Source organism: Meles meles, chromosome 18 (assembly GCF_922984935.1).
Source record: "Meles meles chromosome 18, mMelMel3.1 paternal haplotype, whole genome shotgun sequence".
Classification (NCBI taxonomy): domain Eukaryota; kingdom Metazoa; phylum Chordata; class Mammalia; order Carnivora; family Mustelidae; genus Meles; species Meles meles.
Genome location: NC_060083.1, coordinates 861,746 through 878,364, shown reverse-complemented (window position 1 = coordinate 878,364; position 16,619 = coordinate 861,746). Strand labels below are relative to the sequence as shown.

The 16,619-nt window shown below is 64.6% G+C and overlaps 2 protein-coding genes across 7 annotated transcripts in view; one reads left to right on the top strand and one right to left on the bottom strand.

Annotated features, from left to right (window-relative positions):
* Positions 1-4,531: 4,531 nt before the first annotated feature.
* MIEF2 (mitochondrial elongation factor 2) lies at positions 4,532-9,246 on the bottom strand. 4 transcript variants are annotated; one of them, XR_006816029.1, is made up of 5 exons: positions 8,611-8,967; positions 6,849-7,003; positions 6,477-6,657; positions 4,767-6,200; positions 4,532-4,674 (listed from the first exon to the last, which is right to left on the bottom strand). XR_006816029.1 is itself a non-coding variant. In XM_045986611.1 (4 exons), exons 2-4 carry the CDS (start codon positions 6,990-6,992, stop codon positions 5,146-5,148), a joined length of 1,380 nt encoding a protein of 459 aa, XP_045842567.1. In that variant the 5' UTR covers positions 6,993-7,003; positions 8,983-9,246; the 3' UTR covers positions 4,532-5,145. The 4 variants fall into 4 exon arrangements, 3 of the variants coding, with proteins under 3 accessions (XP_045842567.1, XP_045842566.1, XP_045842565.1); XM_045986611.1 differs by lacking the exon at positions 8,611-8,967 and adding an exon at positions 8,983-9,246 and having other exon boundaries at positions 4,532-6,200; XM_045986610.1 differs by having other exon boundaries at positions 4,532-6,200; positions 8,885-9,240.
* Positions 9,247-10,254: 1,008 nt separating this feature from the next.
* Positions 10,255-16,619, top strand: part of FLII (FLII actin remodeling protein) — a 13,296-nt gene continuing 6,931 nt past the window's right edge. For all 3 annotated transcript variants that reach the window (XR_006816028.1, XM_045986605.1, XM_045986604.1), the window contains exons 1-10: positions 10,255-10,445; positions 12,144-12,254; positions 12,570-12,641; positions 14,019-14,099; positions 14,396-14,481; positions 14,614-14,775; positions 14,967-15,070; positions 15,422-15,597; positions 15,692-15,849; positions 16,485-16,569. Coding sequence is in view for 2 of the 3 variants with exons in the window: in XM_045986605.1 (XP_045842561.1) it covers positions 10,383-10,445; positions 12,144-12,254; positions 12,570-12,641; positions 14,019-14,099; positions 14,396-14,481; positions 14,614-14,775; positions 14,967-15,070; positions 15,422-15,597; positions 15,692-15,849; positions 16,485-16,569 (1,098 nt within the window). In the remaining variant the exon portion in view is untranslated. The remainder of the gene's footprint in view (positions 10,446-12,143; positions 12,255-12,569; positions 12,642-14,018; positions 14,100-14,395; positions 14,482-14,613; positions 14,776-14,966; positions 15,071-15,421; positions 15,598-15,691; positions 15,850-16,484; positions 16,570-16,619) is intronic.

Genomic DNA, 16,619 nt, shown 5'->3' with positions numbered 1-16,619 from the left:
CATTTCTCATCCAGCCTCCCCACGAGGCAGCGCCCGCGGAGGTGCGAGCCCACCAGCTGGGGCAGAGCCCACTGCCACCCCTCAGAGAAGAGGGAACCAGGCCGGTGCACACACATCCCCACCGCTGCCTCCGGCTGCCCCGGTCTGAAGGTCTGCAAGAGGGGCCTCCCTGCCCATCTGTGATGCTTACTGGTCTTGGAGCAGCCGGAAGCCACATCAGCCCCCTGCCCTGCCCCTGCCCTGCGCGCCAGGCCCTGTGCGCCCCACAGCACCGCGCCTGGTCAGGCCCTCGCTCTTGGGACAGCGGGAGGAGACCCTGCTGCCTTGTGGGTTGAACTCAGACCCTCTCCTTCCGAGGCCTGCTGCAGCCCACAACAGCCGCTGTTCAGACTGCGGGATCACGGAGCCCGAGTTTGAGTTCCCTGGACTAGACCGCCAGGGCGGCGCGGGTCCCCCCGGGGGTATCACTGCTGTGCACTGGCCACCCCTCTGAGGGACAGACGTGCGCACCCATCCCTGCCTGACACCTTTGCCGTGCTGCTTGGGAGGCGGTGCCCGGGGCTGTGAGCTCACGGCCTAACGTGCTCGAGTCGGGCCTTCCCACCAGCCTGAAGGCCGGGCCTCACGAGCGAGGTCGTCTCGGGACATCGGCAGCCGTGCGGAGCGGGCCCAAGAGCGCTTTCCCCGGACCATTCCCTTGGTGTCTGGAGCACACACAGGTAGTGGACCAGGTTGAAGGCCCGGGTTTTAGGGAGAGCCGGACCCAGCTGGAGCAAAGCCACTCCGGCCCCGCCCCGGCCCCTGGGACCCACGCCCTCCTGGGCCTCGCCAGCGCCAGCGAGGGAAGCGGCCAGCTACCCAAACCGCCGTCTGAAGGGGAAGGGCTGTTCGCCACCAAAACTCGGGCAGTGCTTTCCTTGCCCGCCTCGGATGCCAGCTCGGGCAACCCGTGGCTCCTCGCCAAAGTGAGTTTTCCCCTCCGCCGCCCCAACCTGGCCCCATACTCCAGGGAGGTGTGGCGAGCTGCAGACAGCAGGCTCGGCTCGGGGGAGTGTGCCTCGATTTCCGCTGTCTGCTCGAAGTCGTCAAGTCTGCGGAAAGAGGGTTGGGAGCCGGCAGGGGTGGGGGTGGACGGGCTCGCCCCACACCGCCCGGGGTCCTGCCTCTCGGTTGCACCTGCTCTCCCCTTCCTGCCTGCCCGGGGCTCCGGGCTGCTTTTCTGGTCTGTTGACCGAAGTCCTTCCAGAATGCAGTTTGGCTCCTTCAGGGTCTGGACACTGAATACTTTCCACTCCCAGGAATGTCTGTGCCATAGTTCGTGTGCAGAGACTTCAGGGTGTGTTTGTTTTTTGTTTTGTTTTTGTTTTTTAAGATTTTATTTATTTATTTGACAGACAGAGATCACAAGTAGGCAGAGAGACAGGCAGAGAGAGAGGAGGAAGCAGGCTCCCTGCTGAGCGGAGAGCCCGATGCGGGGCTCAATCCCAGGACCCTGAGATCATGACCCGAGCTGAAGGCAGAGGCTTAACCCACTGAGCCACCCAGGCGCCCCAGGGTGTGTTGTTTAAGTACAGTTCCCCCCCCACTTATCTTTGGGGGATATGTCCCAAGACCCCAGATAGTAAACAGCAGATAGTACCGAACCCCATATACACTGTTGGACTATGTCTTTTCCTGTACTTACGTGTGAATGAGAACGTTGAATGTCTAAATAAGGCCCAGTAAGAAAGTCACAATCCCTAATACCAGAACCACAACAATATATTGTAATAAAACGTTCGTGAACGTGGGCTCTCCGACTCCCAACTACCATATCGTACCCACTCTTTTCGTGGGGACGTGAGATGGCGCAGTGCCTGCGGGATGACAGCAGGAGACTGATCTCCTGGTGGCCCAGCACGAGGCGTTGCTATGGACACGACACGTGGCCAGGATCATCAGGTCCGGGTCTGCAGCTGGCCGTGCGGAACTGAGACGGCGGATAAAGGAAGCCGCAGGTTGGGGACAGCCATCGTAGCAACGATCGAACAGCCGGGCAGGCCAGCTCTAGGGAATGAACCGTACCCCCACTTGAGAGATTATCCTACAGCTAAGTGCTCCTGAAGAGAAGGGCCTGCAAGGGGTGTACAGAAAGGAAACGTTTTCTACACGCTAAGTCTTATTCCGGAGTTAGGGTAGAAGTGCGAGCCGCGGCGTATTTCCTATTAGTCAGTCTCTGCTTGCCGTGGGGGCTCGTCTTTTATCTGCACTGGTGACCCTTCATTCTGGGCAGGGGTCATCTCTGCCGTACCCCAGTTGTCTGAACTCCTGGCTTTGGGTCCCTTGGTAAAGCTACACCGAGGACGTGGGTGGCCTGTGTCTGCCACTGCGGCCAGAGTCTGAGTATTAAACATTCAAGCCGTGTGCTGCGACCACGGTGACTTGGAATTGTCCTTGCATTAAAGGGGCGAAGAAAACTGCCAAACAGCTGCTCTGGGCAGCCCCTAAAATAATGATGTTTCCAATTTTCTGGCTAGAAACCAAAGTCCCAGACATTATTAACCTTAGGGAGGTGATGTAACCACGAGTGCCTCTTTTCTCTCCCTTTTAGTTCATCCTGATTTTTTCTTACTGGAATGGTGGTCCAAGAACTTCAGAGCCACCTGAAGCACGAGGCCCCCCCAGAGGGGACCACGTGTTGGGGTTTCATCATCGAAGAAGTGGGGTTCTGGGCCCAGCTGGCTCCCAGCCTGCTGCCCCTGGCCATGCCCTGCCAGCCCTTCGCCAGGGGTCCTGGGGAACACGGCCTTGGTCAGAGGCAGGCCTGGCACGGGCGCCCCTTGCCACACTCGGGCTTTGTGACGCTGGTCAGTGGGGGAGGCAGCAGGGGCCCACAGTCGGTTCAGGAGCGCTTTCCTTTGGGCCAGGCGCTGAGCTAACAACTGCCTACCAGTCTTTATGCCACACAGCTGCCTGAGAAGTGGGTATTACACAGTCCCCCATTTTCTGACAAGAATACCAAGGCCCGGGCGCCTGGGTGGCTCAGTGGGTTAAGCTGCTGCCTTCGGCTCAGGTCATGATCTCAGGGTCCTGGGATCGAGTCCCGCATCGGGCTCTCTGCTCAGCGGGGAGCCTGCTTCTCCATCTCTCTGCCTCCTTGTGATCTGTCAGATAAAATCTTAAAATACCAAGGCCCACCTCTATCTGCCTCCAGGCCGGACAGCTGCTCAAAGCCCCCCGTGCACCGTCCCCAAGTCAAGTGATCTGAACGGATGTCGGCTAAGCCAGTCTCCCACCCTTTGACCCTCACACAGCCTCCCTGTGGAGCCATCCAGCCCCGGATGCCCGAGGCAGATAGCCCTCATGACCTCCGGGGCCAGCCCCCGGTCCTGCACCCGGAGGTGCACAGACACAGCTCATACGTCCCAGGCGCTGGCCTGCAGACTGGGGGGCAGGGATGGGGTGGGAGACAGGACCCTGCTTCCTGTCCTGTACTCAGAGCAGAGGGGCGGGGCTGCCTCAGGAAATACGACAGGGGTGGGAAGAAGAGCAGGGTGGGAACGGCGGCTGTTCCCGCACTCATGGCCCAGAGCCCTCCCCGGGCCCCACTTGTCCTCTGTGGTGACAAAGGGAGCCCAGCATTGGCTCAGGATCCTGCGGGGACCCTGAGATGCTGTCTCTCCCCTGTCTGGGGGTGGGGGTTGTCCCCCACTTGTGGAGCCACAGAGACATCACGTTTCTCTGAGTGCTGACATGCTCGCCGAGGGGCTTGGGGTCAGCCGTACCCACCACAGAAGGCACGGCGGGGACCTGAGAGCCCCTCACTCATGGGTCCCCTTCACTAAAGCAAAACACCACGAATCTTGTAGTATCTCTCCACATAACCTACTTTTCCAATTAAACCCTCACTTCTGGGGTGCCTGGGTGGCTCAGTGGGTTGAGCCTCTGCCTTCAGCTCAGGTCATGATCCCGACGTCCTGGGATCGAGCCCCGCCATCGGGCTCTGCTCAGCGGGGAGCCTGCTTCCCCCGCCCTCTGCCTACTTGTGATCTCTGTCAAATAAATAAGTAAAATCTTTTTTAAAAAATTAAAAAATAAACCCTCACTTCTCCAGGCTGGTCCCAAAACCTGTGGCTGAGCTTCCAGAACTCCAAAGAGCTGTGTAAGAGCCCAGCCCCAATCACGCAGATGTCGGAAGTTTTCCTTTTATTCTTACATTCTTTGAGGCATAGCTTTGCTGCAGCAAGAAGGGTACCAAAGCCAGAAGGGGCGCCTGGGAGGCAAGGCAGAACTCCCCGGCCCGTGCCAGGCTTTAGTGAGAACTCAGCAGGAAGCCGTTCACGGTGGCACTGTGGAGCCCAGGCTTGCCCCGGCGGCCTCTCTGGGGGGGCACGGCCCCTGCTCTCCAGCCGTGGGGCATCCTTGGCTCCAGGCAAGGCGGGCAGCACAGGGAACCCCTGCTCCCTCCACCCCCCAGGGGCCTCCGCTTCCCAAAGAGCAACAGCCCAGGTGGAGAGAAAGGGGCCTTCCCGAGGCACGAGGTGGGCAGCACGTCAGACTGAGCCCTGCTCCAGGCTAGAGGGGACAGCGCGACAAGCCACCTAGACACGCAGGTGGCATCAGGAGCCACAGCCTTCAAATCCGCCCCAGAGCTGCAATCCAGCGGGGAGAAAGGGTAGCAGGCGACTCCAGCCCCTGGGGGACGACACAAACACCCGGTCTTTAGCACCCAGCGCCGGAAGCCTCGAGATGCCTGGAGCCGGCACCCGAGGAAAGCGCTAACTCACCCTCTGGGCAGAAAACGGAGCTGCCTTTATCCCCTGCCTAGGACAGCAGAAGCCGTGTTCTGTCCGTGCGTTCACTGCTGGTGACGAAGGACCGAGCCCAAGGTCCTGGGGGCAGCCCGAGGGCTGACGGGGCATGTGTGCGTGGCCGGCGCTGCGGGCTCCCTCTGGGGACGGCCAGCCGAGCTCTCGGGGCCCGGGGGGTGGGGGGCTCCCGTGACCGCCGCCCGCGCGCACGCATGCTACCGCCGTGGGCTCACAGGTCGCACCCGCTTTCACTCTGGCTAAAGCAGGAGGGAACGTGCTCTCCAAAGGCCCGGAGGGGAGGCGCTCCCCGCTCCCCCGCGTCGGAACGCGTGCCGGCCGCCCCGTCCCCACCCAGCTAGAGCAGCCACTCGGGGGCCTGCAGGCCGCTGTACAGCGCGAAGCCCAGGTCGTCGATCTCCTCTGCTCGCAGGCTGCCGAAGAGGTTCACGCCGGGGTCGAAGTGGCAGGGCAGGCTGGCCCGCGCCAGGCTGTCGACAAGCGCCTCCAGGGCCTGCAGGAAGCGCTCCCCCAAGGCCGCCTCCGCCCAGTCCGCCTCGGCCTCCCCCAGGCGCAGCACCACCTGGCTCAGGTGGCACGGGTCCAGCCGCCCCAGGGCCGGGTGGCCGCCGCAGACCCCGCACAGCAGCCGCAGCAGCCGCCGGCGGGTCCCCGCGTCGCGGTCATCCAGGGCCCGCAGCCTGGCGGCCTCTACGGGATACCAGTCCTGCAGCCACAGGTTCCCCGCCAGCCCCTCCAGGGGCCAGGCCAGAAGGAGGGGATCTTCGGCGGCGGCGGCGGGGACCGCCAGCAGCACGGCGACCGTGAGCTCCAGGCGCTCGTGCTGCACCTCGAGCAGCGGCTCCTCCGAGGCCACGCTGGGCCGGATCAGGCACCCGAGGAGGCCGCCGATGGCCGGCCAGTTGACGGAGGAGGCCAGGGCCTTGCGGAGCCGCTCCAGCAGGACGCGGGACGAGAGGTAGCCGCCCACCAGGAAGCGGTCCCAGGGGCTGCTCCCGCGGGGACGGAACTCCAGCTGAGTCCTGCGCACGGCCCAGCAGCGAGGGTCCCTGGCCACAGTGTCCAGCCCAGGCACCAGGCTCCACAGGCCCTCCTCGAGCACCACGGGAACCAGCAGACGCACGCGATCGGCCGCCCCTGCCTGCAGCCCGTCGTAGAGCGGCCCGCTGGGCACCAGCGCCCCGAAGGGCAGTTCCGGGAACTTGTTCCTCAAGTAGGCCTGCAGCTCGAGGGCGATGTCGCCGGCCAGCTGTTTGGCCAGAGCCACGTGGGCCGCTGGGATGGTCACGTGGTCCCGCTCGAACGCCAGCAGCTTCTCCTGGAACGTCAGGCACAGCGGGGCCGGGGAGCTAAGCGGAGGCGACATCTGCGGGCCGGCGTCTGCGGGCCCCTCTGCAGAACGAAGGGGTCGGGGACCCTGTCAGCAGACCCCCTTCAGGAGCCGAGAGAGCTCTACCCACGTGTCAGGGGCAGGAGTCTTGGCACGACCCAGGAGGTTAGAAGGGCAGAGAAACAGGCCACTGTAAAACATGCCAGGAGGCCGCAGTCCTGGCGGAGCAGGGACTTGTCTAGGTCACAGTCCGTCGATACGGAGCCCGGGTTCCATCTCCCAAACGGGACCCCCAGAGGGGGGCCCGCCCAGGCCGGAGGGGAAGGGGTGCCACTCACCTGGGGCAGCCGGCGACGGGGCAGGGAGTGCCACGGGCTGGCTGAGCGCAGCAGGTGGGCTCCGGGCCTGCTGACGTGGCGTGGACTTGAGGAGGCTCAGCTCCTTCCAGCTCTCCTCCAGGCATGTGCTGTCCCCCTTGGCGTCATCCTCATCTCGAGGGCTGGTGGCCCTGTCAATTAGCTGCAGGCAGAGGGACACAGGGCAGAGCCTCTGAGGTCTGGGCGGCCATGCCGAAGCCAGGGCCGACGCCAAGCAGGTTGCTGGGGTGGAGAAGCAGGTGCGCGCCCTGGGCGGTCCCCACTACCCGTGGCAGCCCAGCCCTGCTGTCCTCCTCCGGGAGCCCCAGGGGACCACGGCTCAGCCCGCCTTACCCGCTTCACAGCCAGGGTAGCAATCCCCAGCACAGCGGCCCCACCCACGCCCAGCACCAGGCGGGCATTAGCCAGGAGGAAGTCCACGGTGCCGCCCAGCACCTCGTCACGCTGCTTCCCCCGCTGCTGGGAGAACTCTGCCATGGTCCGTCTGCCTGTAAGAGAGCCCAGGCGCAGAGACAGCTCTGGAGGGGGGCTGCCCGGCTGGCCGGCAGGGCAGACCCCACCATGCTGGGGCTGCCACGGTAGAGCCCCTGAGGGGCGTTCCTGGGAATTTCTCAGAAGGGGGTTCTCAGGAGATGGGGAGCTGCCCAAGCTCCCTCCCCCAAACCTGCGAACAGCTCACTCACACCCTAGATAGGGGAGCTCCTGTAGAAAGGCCCTGAGACCTGGGGCGGGTCAGGAAAGGAGACCCAGCTTCTCCATCCCACCTCGGGGACCCCTGACATCACCTAAGGCCGCAAAGTGAGTCTTATCGTTGCTACCTGCATTTTAGAGACCCGGACCCATGACTGCAAAGCGCCCTGACTCTGGCCCACTCCCGGATTCCATTCAGTCTCTCGGGGCCGGCAGCTAGCTCCGCCAGGTGGCTTCATCCTGCTTCCTAACCAGGGCTGGCACAGGCAGGCGGAAACCAAGGCCTGGAGAAGACACAGCCTGGGGTTCCCAGACAGCCTGCCCTGGAGAGCCCCTCAGGCCTTTGAGGGGACTTCAGTGATGCTCAGGGGGCCACAATCTTCCCTCCAAATCTCCAAAGCAGGGTAGCCCCCAGAGGGAGGGCAACTGACCCAAAGGACAGGGTGAGTGAGGTGGCCCAGGCTGCCCAGGGAGGCACGTGCCAGTCAAGACTGAAAGCCTGGCTATGGGGGCAACAAGCTACTTAACTCTAAAAACCCCAACGGGACACCCAGCTGGCTCAGTAAGGAGCACGTGTGACTCTTAATCTCTTGATCTCCGGGTCGTGAGTTCCAGCCCCACGTTCAGCATAGAGGTTATTTTAAAATAAATAAATAATAAAGGACACGTCCCCCCCTTCCACCCAACAGAGAACTGGCCCAGCACCTCTGGACAGGGGACTCTCTGGGCCCCTAAGGTTTGGGACAACAGCAGGGGCAGCGGGGGGTGGGAGAGCAGCTGTCTGCAGAGGCTGGACACCCAAGCAACAGACCAGGGCTGATGAGAGCCCGAAGCGGTTGGTCACCTGTAAAATGGCACAGCTGTGGGGAAAAAGGGTTTACGAGTGGGAAGCCCAGAACTGTAAGGTTGGGCAGGGCCGGGAGCTTGGGAAGTGACAGAGGTCTTTTCAGGGCCAGGCCACCACGCTACAGCCTCAGGTTCTGCCCTCCGGCCTTGAGAGCTGGGGGGAGGGGTGACCGAGGTGCAAACTCTGGGAAAGTCAGATACCAGGCAGAGCGGTCTGTCTGCGGACGCCTCAGCAGATGACCCTGGGCTCAGGCTAGCTCAGGCACCAAGGACTGGCGCCCTGTCTGCTCCGCTGTGGGTGCCCGGAGCTCCGTTGCCCGGTGACCAGATGCCTAGAGCAGCTGAGGCCTGAATCACCGCCGGACTCAGCCCCAACCCCCGCCCCCAATTTGCCCCGACTAAAAATAGGACAAGAGGGCTCGGGGCCTGGATTGGTCTAAGGCTGGGGGGGGGGGGTGACCCACCAAGGCCCTGCGGCCACTTTTAATTTCCTCATCGCTGATCAATACTGCCAGACGGACCAAGAATCCACTTGCCAGCTGTAAAGCACTTTAATTACCTTCTGCCTAAACCGACTCAGCCCAACCCCTGGCGGGGTCGCGCAGGCCCAAACCGACGCCTTCCAACTCGGGGGGAGGGCGAGAGGGCGTGGGCGGTTAAAAATAGCCGCACTCCGCGCCCCGGGACGCCTCCCGTCCTTCCCCTCCCCCGCCACACCTGCTGCCCGGGGCCGGGGCCGCGCAGGCCGCGCAGCAACCCCTGGCGGGCCCGTGGCGGCCCGGTTCGCGGGGAGGGCACCCAGGTCCCGAGAGACGCGGCGCTGTGCCCCAGACCTGAAGGGGCAGGCTCGACGTTCGAATCCCGCCTGGGTCCCGAAGCCCTTCCCTCCCGGGCCGCGACTGCGGGCCCCGGCGGAGACCACGCCCCCGACCTGCGTCCGACGCACGCTCCACGCCCGGACCCGGGGCTCCGCGGCCGCCCAGCCACACTCCGGCTGTACGTGCGTCGCGGCTTCGGCACAGCAACCGGAGGACACGGCGGCTGTGCTCGGGCCCCCGAGCCCAGACCCGCCTGGGAATGGAACTCGGAGGACCCGGGAACCGAACACCGAGGCCCCGCGGTGGCCGCCGACCCCCGACGCACGCAGACAAGCTCCAATCGGAGCGCCCGAGGCCCCGCCCACGTTCCAAAAGACTGAGCGGCTCAGCCAATGATGAGCCGGCCACGCCCCCTCGCCGACAACAGGGCCGCCCCCCGAGGGCGGGACTCCCGGACGCACTCCCGATTTAAAGGCGCCGAGCCGAATTCGGGACCGGAGAGAAGGCGGTGTGGGGGCGGTGACTCGAGGTCGGAAACGAGTGGGTCCCTAGGGCCGGTGGTGAAGGCGCGTGTGAGGCAGCGCTGCGGAGAAAGCAGGCTGGGTCGTTGTTTCCGGGGCGAGGCAAACATGATACCCGGCCCGAAGGCCCACCTGCCGGGCCCTTTCGGTCACCCTGAGCGTGCGTGCGTGGGGGCTTTGTCGTGTGACTTTTTGGCCACCCCTGCCCCTGCTCCACGTGCCCGCGTGCGGACCGCTTCTCCATCCTGGCCTCGGTTTTCGTTCCTGTGAAATGGGTGTCCCCTACGAAGGAGGGCTGTGCGCGTTAGCCGGGGCTCGCCGGGCTTTCATCTACCGCGACCGCCGTGTGCGGCTGGCGGGGGTCGAGAGAGGGAGGAGTGGACTTTAAGCAGGAATAGTAATAACGTGCCACTTAGTGCGCGCCTGCTGGATGCCACGACCTACACCGCGTCGGTTTCCGGCGACAACCCCGGGAAGCCCTTCGCACGGGAGGAAACAGGCCGGGAGCTGGCTGGGGTTTGCCATCGCCCTGGGCCCGAGGACGGAGGCAGCTACCGCTGGTCGCCGTGCAGGGCCCAGGGAGGGGACAGAGACTCCCGGGCCCGTGCGCCCCAGGCTGGGTCCACAATCTCTCCAAACGTCGCGGCCAGCAGCCGCCGCGGCCCGGGGCGCGGCGCTTGGACCCGCAGGGTCGGTGCTGCCCTGCCCCGCCCCCACAGGTCGCTGGAACTTAGCCTAGGAAGGCTGCGGGGGCACAGAGGGAGCCCGCGAACGAGCGGACGCACACGGAGGCCCGAGGAGGCCCAAAGCCCCCGCGGGCCCGGTGCCGCCCCGGCGCGCGGGGGCGCGGACTGGCTGGGGCGCGGCCGGGGCTCCGCCCAACAGGCCAGCCCCGGCGGAGGCGGGTTAAGGGGGCGGGGCCGGCGTCGGCCCAGCCCGCGGCGCGCCCCCCGCCCCCCGCTCCCGGCCGGGCCCGCAGCGAGCGCGGCGCCATGGAGGCCACCGGAGTGCTGCCGTTCGTCCGCGGCGTGGACCTCAGCGGCAACGACTTCAAGGTGAGCCGGCGTGCGGCCGACCTCCCTGCGGCCCGTCTCTTCCGCCCGGGCTCGCGCCGGTCCCGCTTCCTGTCCCGCCCGCCTCCGGCCCTGCGCCGCCCCGGACCGCGGACGGCGCGGGGTGCGGCTCCTCCCGGCGCTCGCGGCTCCTCCCGGCGCTCGCGGCTCCTCCCGGCGCTCGCGGCTCCTCCCGGCGCTCGCGGCTCCTCCCGGCGCTCGCGACCCCGCCCGGAACAGACCCCAGTGCCTCCGCTCCGGGCCCGCACGGGAGGACCGGGGGCGGCCAGGGCCGGGCGGACGGTGGGACACGGAGTCACGCCAGGGACGGGGCCGAGCTGGGGGCCCCCACCGCGTGGCCCAGTCCGGGGGTCTCGGCCCCACCCGGGCCGGAGGGCGGCCTGGGGGTCTGCGAGCTTCTGCTCCCGCCTCCCCGGCCCTGCGTCCCCGCCCCTCTGAGGTCACACGCCCAGGCCAGGCCCTGACTCATGGCCGGCTTTGCCACCCGGCTGTGGGGGGCGGGTCTGAAGCGCCCTCGTCACCGCCCTGTCCTTGCCACCGCCACTCCATCCTGTGTGGTCTTGGGGAAGTCACTTCCGCTCTCAGAGCCTGGGTTTTGTCATCCGGTGAAGGGGCAATCAAGGAGCCCAGCTGTGGGCATGGGCTAGTTGGTGTGGAGACCCTCCGGCAGGTGCGAGGCCTCCGGCCGGGTGGCAGGCACAGATAGCGGAGGGCCACTGGGAACTGCTGCCCAGCCTTCGGACAGCTGGTGGAGGAAACGGTCCCGGAGGGGCAGGAATGAGATGGGCAGTGCTGGTGACCAGAGCAGGCTGGGCAGGAGTGGAAGTGAGAGCTGGCCCTGTACTGGAGGGTCAGCCTGGGTCTGCAGGGGTGAGGGGGGCCCAGGCTTTCCTTGGGGTTGGGTTGGGCCACTGCTGGAGGCAGGCGGGGCCTTCCTGCATTTACCCACAGGTGCACGTGCCACTTTGTTCTGTCCCCATCCCCCTCCCCCCCCCCTCACCTGGGGTCTCACTGACCTCTCACTGACCTCGCCAGAGTCTTGAGTCACCAGGCCGGAATGTGGCTGCAGGAGGCTGGGGACACTGGCCAAGGGCCTCAAAGGCATGTGCTGCCTCAGATTGCCTGCCCTTAAGGGCCGGGGGTACCGCAGCGGGCATTTGAAGGTGTTCAAGGGGGTGTGTACGATGCTGTGCCTGTGCAGGGGAGCACCTGGGGCCTCACACAGGCTGGGACCGTGCCAAGAACGGCTTGTATGCCGATGGCCGGGGGGGGGGCACAGGCAGGGCCTTGGTGGAAGCTCGGGGTATCCCATCTCGGGTGGCCTAACGAGGGCCTGGAGTGGCGGGCAGAGGTATTCGCACCGAGCTCCCGCACCACTGGGCTGGGGACCAGCCGGCTCCATCCTGGCCTCTTCAGGGGTCAGAACCCAACAAGAGATGTGAGGCCCGCAGCCATCACGATTGTTAGTCTGTCCCCGCACTTTGGGCACGGGGGGCTTTTATCCCCCCATTCCGTTGATGAGGTGAAGGCACAGAGCGGCGAGGCGGCCTGCCCGGGGAGCTGGCGACAGGCTGCTCTGTTGTCCTCCGAAGGCTCCCATGGGCGTGGGGGCCTCCGAGAGTGGTAGAGCAGGGGCACCCCTCGCCCAGACCGGTCTCCTCCTAATACCCACGCTCCCAGGGCGGCTACTTTCCTGAGAACGTCAAGGCCATGACCAGTCTGCGGTGGCTGAAGCTGAACCGCACGGGCCTCTGCTACCTGCCAGAGGAGTTGGCCGCCCTGCAGAAGCTGGTAAGGGGCTGTGGGCAGTCAGGGAGGGACCTGGGCATGGGGCTGGGCCAGGTGGGCAGAGCCAGCGCAGAAGGGAGATGACCCAGAGGAAGATGCTGACAGCCGTGAACCAGAGCCGGCAGGAAGGGAGTGAGCACCCTGTCCCAGGGGGTGTGCAAGAAAAGACAGGCCGCGTGGGGGAGGGAGGCTGCAGATGGTGGCCTGGGCCTGTGTGCCTGAGGGCCCCCTGGGTGGTGCAAGGTTTTGGTGGCGGTTGGGGGTTCTGTAGGCGCCCTACCCGCAGTGCTGAGCCTCTGCTCCCCTGTCCTGGCCCAGGAGCACTTGTCCGTGAGCCACAACAACCTGACCACGCTTCACGGGGAGCTGTCCAGCCTGCCGTCACTGAGGGTGAGTGCTGCGATGGGCTGTCGAACTCGGGGGTGGGGGCCGGACTCCAGCCAGGGGTGTGAGGGCAGGGCCAGACCCCACGTGGACCAGCCCCGCTGCCTGTCCAATGTCAGATTCGGTGCCTGTTCCTAAAGGCGAAGGGGTACGATGATGCCCCGTGGTCAGTAACGCATGGAGAAAAAGGGTAAAAAACCCAAACTCCCACCCGCTTTTATTTATTTTTATTTATTTTTAAAGATTTTATTTATTTATTTGACAGAGAGAGATCACAAGTAGTCAGAGAGGCAGGCAGAGAGAGTGAGAGGGAAGCAGGCTCCCTGTGGAGCAGAGAGCCCAATGTGGGACTCGATCCCAGGACCCTGAGATCATGACCTGAGCCGAAGGCAGAGGCTTAAACCACTGAGCCACCCAGGCGCCCCTCCCACCCGCTTTTAGACAAGTGTCATAAGAACAGTTGATACGGGCCGAGCGCGGTTCCAGCTCTTCCTCCTGGTTGAGGCCATATAATCCTGACCTCCACCAAGTTCACAGATGAAGATGCTTGGCCAGAGAGCCAGGTCACTTGCCCAAGGCCGAGGTCGCCCAGCCATGCATGGGAAAACTGGGGTAGGGTGGGGTTTGGCCTTGATGAAAGGTAGTCAGGGTGGTCCTCGGAGCCGCTGACATCCCAGAACTTCAGGCCCGTCCAGACCTTTTGGGCCTGTGGGTGCGGGTTGCTCCCATCCAAGGTCAGAGCCCTCAGGTGTTAAAAGCACAGCCTCTGGGCCAGGGTGGCCTGAGTTCAGATCGGGCCCCGCCACTTCCTGGCTGCGTGACCTTGGACAAGTTCCTTCCCCGTTCTGGGGAGGGTTTGGCGGGTGCCGGCTACGAAGCCACAGTGTGGTCCTGCACAGACGCGGCGGTGGCGGGAAAGGCGGCAACAGCCCCACTGGTGCTCACGGTCGTGGCCTCATCTGTGGCCTGTGCTCCCTCCCCCTCAGACTTCCTGAGGTTCCAGTCCCAACAAGACACAAAACAGACTGGCTCTCGGTCCACACTCTGAGTTCGCTGTGGTCCACCCCTCTCCCTCCGTCCTAGAACTTCTGCCTTAGAGCTCCTCCCTTCTCTTGCCTTCTGGAGTGGGGAAGCTCTTCTTCAGGTTCCCTGAGGGCCCCATGCTGGGCTCTGGGACACACATGAGTTGGGCTTTGAGGTGTTGATAGGAGCTCGTCAGGAGGCCAGGAAGAGCTCGTCAGGTGGAGGGACTATGAGCAAAGGCCAGGCTGGGACAGCACTTGGGCCTCTGGTGGACTTCCCAAGGCGCTGTCCTTCCTTGATCTCTCTGCTGCTTCCTGGGGTGGAAGCCAGCATTCACGGACTCTGGTGGTTTCTTCCCAGGCCATTGTGGCTCGAGCCAACAGCCTGAAGAACTCCGGGGTCCCCGATGACATCTTCAAGCTGGACGACCTCTCAGTTCTGGTCAGTGGTTTCCCCACCCACCTGGCCTCTGTGCCAGTCCACGAGGCAGTCCTCATCTATTAGAGTGGTCCCTGGTAAACTATTTTACAGACGGAGAAACTGAGGTGTAGAGTGCCTTGCCCGAACCCACTCACAGCGTCAGAGCCCTAACCCAGGCACCCGACTGTCTCCCTTTGGCTCTGAACCCTCTCATCTGCTCCTTGCTCAGTGCTCTCCCCGATCCCCAAGGCTGGCAGAGGCCCAGCAGGGTGGCACCAGGCCTGAGACCCCTCCCTTGGCTCTCCCGTTCTGCCCAGGACTTGAGCTACAACCAGCTGACGGAGTGCCCGCGGGAGCTGGAGAACGCCAAGAACATGCTGGTGCTGAATCTCAGCCACAACAGGTGGCGGGGGTGGGAATATGATGGGCGGGGCGGGGGCGGGGCTGTGGCGCAGTGGGTGTGCCGGGCGGGAGCCGTTGGGGAGCTGTGTGTCTGGCCCTGACGCCCCGCCCGCCTCACTCCCCCGGCCCGCAGCATCGACACGATCCCCAACCAGCTCTTCATCAACCTCACCGACCTGCTGTACCTGGACCTCAGTGAGAACCGCCTGGAGAGCTTGCCTCCACAGATGCGCCGCCTGGTGCACCTGCAGACGCTCGTGCTCAATGGGAACCCGCTGCTGCACGCGCAGCTCCGGTGGGTGCCTTGGCGCACCACACCCCTGCAGAGCCTGCCCCCGCCCCACCACACCCCACCCCTCCCGTGGGGGCAGACCCCGTCCATCCAAACTGTCAGGCCCTGCCTAGGTTCGGTGTTCTGTCCCGCACCCGCCCCCGACCTGGGCTTCTCAGCCCCGCTCAGCCCGGTGCTCACGACTCTCCCTGCAGGCAGCTTCCGGCTCTGACAGCCCTGCAGACCCTGCACCTGAGGAACACACAGCGCACCCAGAGCAACCTCCCTACTAGCCTGGAAGGCCTGAGCAACCTCACAGGTGGGTGGTCTCTGCGGGCTCTGGTCCCTTCAGGGCCCCGCCTTCCTTACGGAGGAAGGTGCTGACCCTGCTTCCCTGGCCACCTCCTGGAGGAAAAGGGATGCAGTTACATAAGGTCGTTTCTTTCATTACTGTGACGACTAGTGCTAACTCCGAGTTACGAGCACTGGCTCGATGCCTAGGCCCACCGGTGTGCGGGTTTTTCCAGAGAAACTGAGGCTCAGAGAGATTAAGTCACTGGCTCGAGACCACAGAACCTGGAGGGGGCAGAGGTGGGGCTCACGTTGGGGCTCCTGCCGCTGGAGCTGGCCACGGGGGCCCCTGGTGATGCGCCCCACCCCCACCCCCCAGACGTGGACCTGTCCTGCAATGACCTGACGCGGGTGCCCGAGTGCCTGTACACCCTCCCCAGCCTGCGCCGTCTCAACCTCAGCAGCAACCAGATCACCGAGCTGTCCCTGTGCATCGACCAGTGGGTGCACGTGGAGACCTTAAACCTGTCCCGCAACCAGCTCACCTCGCTGCCCGTACGTGCAGGCCTGGGGTGGGAGAGGGAAGGCTGCTGAACTGCCCCAGCTCCTGCCCCTGACCCCCACCCCCCTGCCCGGGTCGCCCCTCCAGTCCGCCATTTGCAAGCTCACCAAGCTGAAGAAGCTGTACCTGAACTCCAACAAGCTGGATTTCGACGGGCTGCCCTCGGGCATCGGCAAGCTGAGCAGCCTGGAGGAGTTCATGGCCGCCAACAACAACCTGGAGCTGGTCCCTGAGAGCCTGTGCAGGTGCCAGGGCGAGCGGGGGCAGGGGTCTCAGGGCACAGAAGACCCCAGCATCTCAGTCACAGCCCACCCTGCGCCTGCTGCACAGCCAGACGGACGGGTTAATTCGGCTTTGGGGAGGAAGCCCACACAGTCCTGCACCAGCGATTCCCAGTGCGGGTGCCCCGCGGCGCAGTGTGGCAGGGATGAGGCTGGAGGGGCTCCCCCGTGAGGGGTTGGGACGCGGCGCATGTACAGCTTCCTGTAGCGGCGACCGTGCCCGCTAGCTCGCCCTTCTTGGGACGCACGAGAACAGAGAGCCCTTCGGCGGCTTCCAAGTTAATCTGAGGATAGAATGCGTGTTTTAGCATCCTGTGGTTCATACCCGGGGCCTTTATTTCTGCAGAAGGCCGCTCTGAGAAGTGCCGTTCCGTAGCAGTCACTGAAAGTCCTTTCCAGCCGCTTGGCTATGTGGGGACCCTGTTCTAGCTGCGCGGTCTCTCCCGCCGTGCGCGGCCACGTTAAACCCACTGGGGCCTTCGCTAGCTGGGCCGTCGGCGCCTCTGGCCCTCCCTGGCCCCCCATCTCCAAGACCGGAGGTCTCCTTGCCTCCCCCCACACTTTGTCACCTCCCTGAGGCTCTGGCTCTGTCCCCACAGGTGCACAAAGCTGAGGAAACTCGTCCTGAACAAGAACCGTCTGGTGACCCTCCCAGAGGCCATCCACTTCCTGACGGAGATCGAGGTCCGGGCAGGCCAGGGCCGCTGCGGAGCGGGAGGAGGGGCCCGCGGGGG

Coding starts and splice junctions, on each gene's coding strand:
- MIEF2 (XM_045986611.1), bottom strand. CDS start 6,992: ATGGCAGAGTTCTCCCAGCAGCGGGGGAAGCAGCGTGACGAGGTGCTG. Junction 6,658..6,848: donor CTACCCTGGCTGTGAAGCGG/GTAAGGCGGGCT, acceptor CTCTGCCTGCAG/CTAATTGACAGGGCCACCAG. Junction 6,201..6,476: donor CCCGTCGCCGGCTGCCCCAG/GTGAGTGGCACC, acceptor TTCGTTCTGCAG/AGGGGCCCGCAGACGCCGGC.